General features: G+C 41.6%; 1 protein-coding gene across 1 annotated transcript in view; it reads left to right on the forward strand.

Annotated features, from left to right (window-relative positions):
- The first annotated feature begins 2,112 nt into the window (after window positions 1-2,112).
- The window catches only part of dtx2 (deltex 2, E3 ubiquitin ligase), an 11,540-nt gene continuing 9,716 nt past the window's right edge, over window positions 2,113-3,936 (forward strand). Inside the window, exons 1-2 of the mRNA XM_014004046.1 lie at window positions 2,113-2,716; window positions 3,265-3,853. Coding sequence (XP_013859500.1) covers window positions 2,401-2,716; window positions 3,265-3,853 — 905 coding nt within the window. The 5' untranslated portion in view covers window positions 2,113-2,400. The remainder of the gene's footprint in view (window positions 2,717-3,264; window positions 3,854-3,936) is intronic.

The following is a 3,936-nucleotide window of genomic DNA, read 5'->3' on the forward strand; positions in this document are numbered from 1 at the left end:
GGGTAATATATGTGTACAATTTTGAATACAAATTATTTGATGTTATTATGAGGTCATAGAAAAATTCATTACAGATTTTTTTTTACTTAAATAAGCCCATCTATGGTTTTTATTTGCATGTGCTTCAGGCTAACAGAATCCACATTATATGCACTGTTTGGATAAATGATCAGTCTGTATCAGAGGAGGATTTTAAACAACATTCCCCTCCAATTGATGCTCTAAACAGCTCATAACATATCAATAAATGTCAAATATGTTGGTTTTATTACCCAGTTATGTTAATGACACACCATCAACTTTTTGTGTTTCTCAGATTATGTTTTAAAACTGAAAGAATTACGTCTTTTTTAAAAGCATTGATGTATTTTATTTAAAACTTGCTTTGCTGTGGCTGATTTTGTGCATCACATATAACAGATCTGTTCTTTCTTATTGTTTTTCCTCAGTTTTTGTGGGGATGTTTTAAATCAGAGAGAAGCACCCCTGCAGGAAACTAATCTCACCGAGTTCTTCCTGCAGGGACACTGGTCCTGATATTATTCAGCGCTGCAGCGGGGCGCCTCAAACTTTTATTTGCCGCCAATGTTTCGAGGGCAGAAAACCTCGCTGTACATAATTTACAACCGGAGCACAAAAACACAAAAGTTGTTGCTCAGACAGATGGAAAAATCTCTGCAAACGAACACCAGCATTTTATTCTTTTCACCACAACAACCTGACTGTGTGYATTACAGGCTGTGATCGTTTCTAATGTCATACATGTTTGTCTCCAGCTGAGGGCAGAAAACCTTCTAGGATAAATGAAAGAGGAGGAGGATGTGGAAGAAGATCATGTAAACTTTGGAAGCTTTACAGAAAAAAAAATTCTCATCATTTTTACAAAAATGCATTTTCTCTTGTTTTATTTCAAACAGTTTAAATAAAGAAAATGCTTCTTACTGAACTTTATCACCCCTGGCAAAAAGTTCTTGAAGTTCATTTTTACAAGTATATTTGAGTATAAGTTGAAGTACACCAAGTATACGCACCATACTTGTAGTGTACTAGAAAGTATACTGATTTAATACTTATTCTGACTAAATTGGGACTTTTTTAGTTTATAAAATGTATAATTTGAGTATAGTGTTAAGTTGATCAAATTATACATTCAAGTACACTCATCTATATACTACTAGTGTACTACATATATGCTTGTGGTTCACATTTTAGCTTACTGCAGTAATATACCACAGGTATACTTTTCTCTATACTGCCATTGCATTATACTTCTACTCCTCGTTTCTGTTTATTTAAGTATATTTTAAGTACTTTTATGACAACAGAATTTTTGCCATTTTTATTGTTAGATTATATTTGTAAGTTTGCTTTACTTGTAAAATACTATTTATATTCTGAAATATACTTCCTAAAGTATTCTTTAAAATACTGTATGTACACTACACTGTAATGTGTTTACAAAATCACAAATCGGAATCTTGACAACAACTTTGCTATRTTTATATAAGATTTAAAACAGTATAAGTTTAAGTCTTAGTATTCATATATTTAAACTTCTGTGTACACTTTTCAGCATAAGGTCAAGTATACTTCACTATAATATTAAGTATGTCAAATATAGTTTATTAAAAGTAAAATTCAAGTACACTGTCTCATTTTTAGTGTAAAATAAGTAAAACTAAACTTGTAGTACACTTAAATCTACTTTTTGTTGAAGGCAGATGTGGYGTAGGAGATACACAAAAGCACACACTTATGGGGAAAAAATGCATCACACACTACTCGACTACTATTATAAAAGTTTACATCAATTTATGGTAGTTTTAAAATATATTTCATTTTGTTAGTAATTTTCTGATTTAATTTTATCTCTGGAGAATGTCTCTTCACTTGTTAGACCCACAGTGGGGTTCCAGCCCTACCTTAGGGAAAAACTGAAACTAGTGCGCCTAAACTATTTACTGTTTTTAAAATTTACTAAAATGACATCTTGAAATATTCAACTAGAAATAAAGAGACCTGAAAACGAAAATGACGTCAGATAATCACTGAAATAGTTCTCCGCAGACGTGCCGTGCGTTTCGTACAAAGGTGTGTGAGTTGTGGTATTTCCGACGGTCCCTAAAGGCAGCAGCGCTGGAGGAGGATCGCTGGTGACTGTAGTCATTTCAACTATTTCTGAACGCAGCAGCCGTGTCATCATGCTCCTAAATGTTGATTTTGGGGGTGTAGGGTTCGAGCTTTACCTCGTAACTTCCTCATAGGCGTGCTGAYACGTTAATAATGGAGTTTTTTAACGAGCCCAGCTAGCCTCACTGCGGACATTGTCTTCGTCGTAGCCACGATCGGCTAGCAAACCACTGCTAGTTGTTGTTAGCTTCCGCGGCTAATAATAATAATATGGCGATTGTGTCTGGCTCCTGTGCCCGGGTGAACGGCTCTAGAAACGGGCCCTCCGTGTCAGCGGCACCCCCCGGGCCCGTCGGACAGTCTCAGCCCATGATAGCGGTGTGGGAATGGCAGGACGACCAGGGCTACTGGCGGCCCTACAGCGGCCAGGTGAGCGCCCACATCGAGCGCTGCGCGTCCCGGCGAGGGCCCAGGCTAGGGGTCGGAGGAGCCGGCTCGACGAGCGTCTGCCTCGGACAGTCCGACCCCAGCCTGTCGCCTTACCTCATCGATATACCGAGCCTGAAGCAGTTCCGACAGGACACAGGTGAACATTTCTAACATATTTCTAAACTGTGCCAMATATCCTAGCATGATGCAAGAGGCCTGTTAGCTGCTGAACATCAGCTGGAAGGAAAGATTAGTCATGTTGCTGAGCCTCATTATTGTTAAATTATGATGATTGTGCACTTAACATTAAATATTGTAACCTTGGTTTGATGTTTAGGATTGAATGAAAACATCTTATAAACAGTTTAAATACTAAGCTAAACGACTGGACCATGACAATGCAGCAAAGCCTGATGTGAGGAGGTGTTTTTAGCTTTTTATTTTATTTTCACCGACAAGGCTTCAAAGTTTGTGTTTATTATAAGAACATCTCATCTCTTTTATAAAAAGGCAGCTTAAAGCATCCATTACGTCACATACAGCCATCCACAAGCCTTATAATAAAGAGAAAATAGAGTTTAACTAATAAATATTGTAGATAAAACAAAGTTTAGGTGTCAGTCAGGACATTTGTTGTGTTTAAGCTCTTTGACTTGATGAAATAAGAAGTGCTTAATGTTTTTTGTTGATTTGCTTCATTCCCAGGAACGACTCGTTCTGTTCGGCGCTCCCTGTTCGCCCAGTCTTCAGGCCTCAGCAGTGGTGTTTACTGGGAATGGGCGAACGACGAGGGAGGCTGGACCCCGTACGAGACCCGCACCTCCATCCTTTTGGAGCACAGCTATCAGGCCCGCCAAGGCACGGCGGACCTGGGCCCCCACGGATACAATTACATCGTGGATCTCACCTCTCTGGCCCAGGTGAACAAAGCCACGGGCTTCAGGCGCCAGGTGCGGCGGCAGTGCAACCTCCCCTACCCGCTGGCCTCCTCCGGACCCCCGGCCATCCCCTCGACCCCCGCCTGCTCGTGTCAGCAGTGTCTGAGCCACAGCAGCACAGGACCCATGCCCAGCCGGTCCCGACACTCCTTTTCGTCGGGGAGTCTGAACCGACCCAGCCTCCAGGGGACCGGGAGGGTCGCTGCGGCCCACCCTACTTCTGTTTACTCGCCGTACCCTAGGAGGCCCCTCTCTGTCGGGGGGATGTCCTGGGGCAGCCCCTGGCCCCCCCCAGCCTCTGCCAGTCACATGTCCGCACCACATCTGAGCAGCTCTACAAGTTCTAACGGGTTGAGGTGAGTTTGACTCATGAAACGTCGGTGCAACACACACACACACACACACACACACACACACACACACACACACACACACACAC

The sequence above is a fragment of the Austrofundulus limnaeus genome, unplaced genomic scaffold (assembly GCF_001266775.1).
Source record: "Austrofundulus limnaeus strain Quisiro unplaced genomic scaffold, Austrofundulus_limnaeus-1.0 Scaffold21, whole genome shotgun sequence".
Classification (NCBI taxonomy): domain Eukaryota; kingdom Metazoa; phylum Chordata; class Actinopteri; order Cyprinodontiformes; family Rivulidae; genus Austrofundulus; species Austrofundulus limnaeus.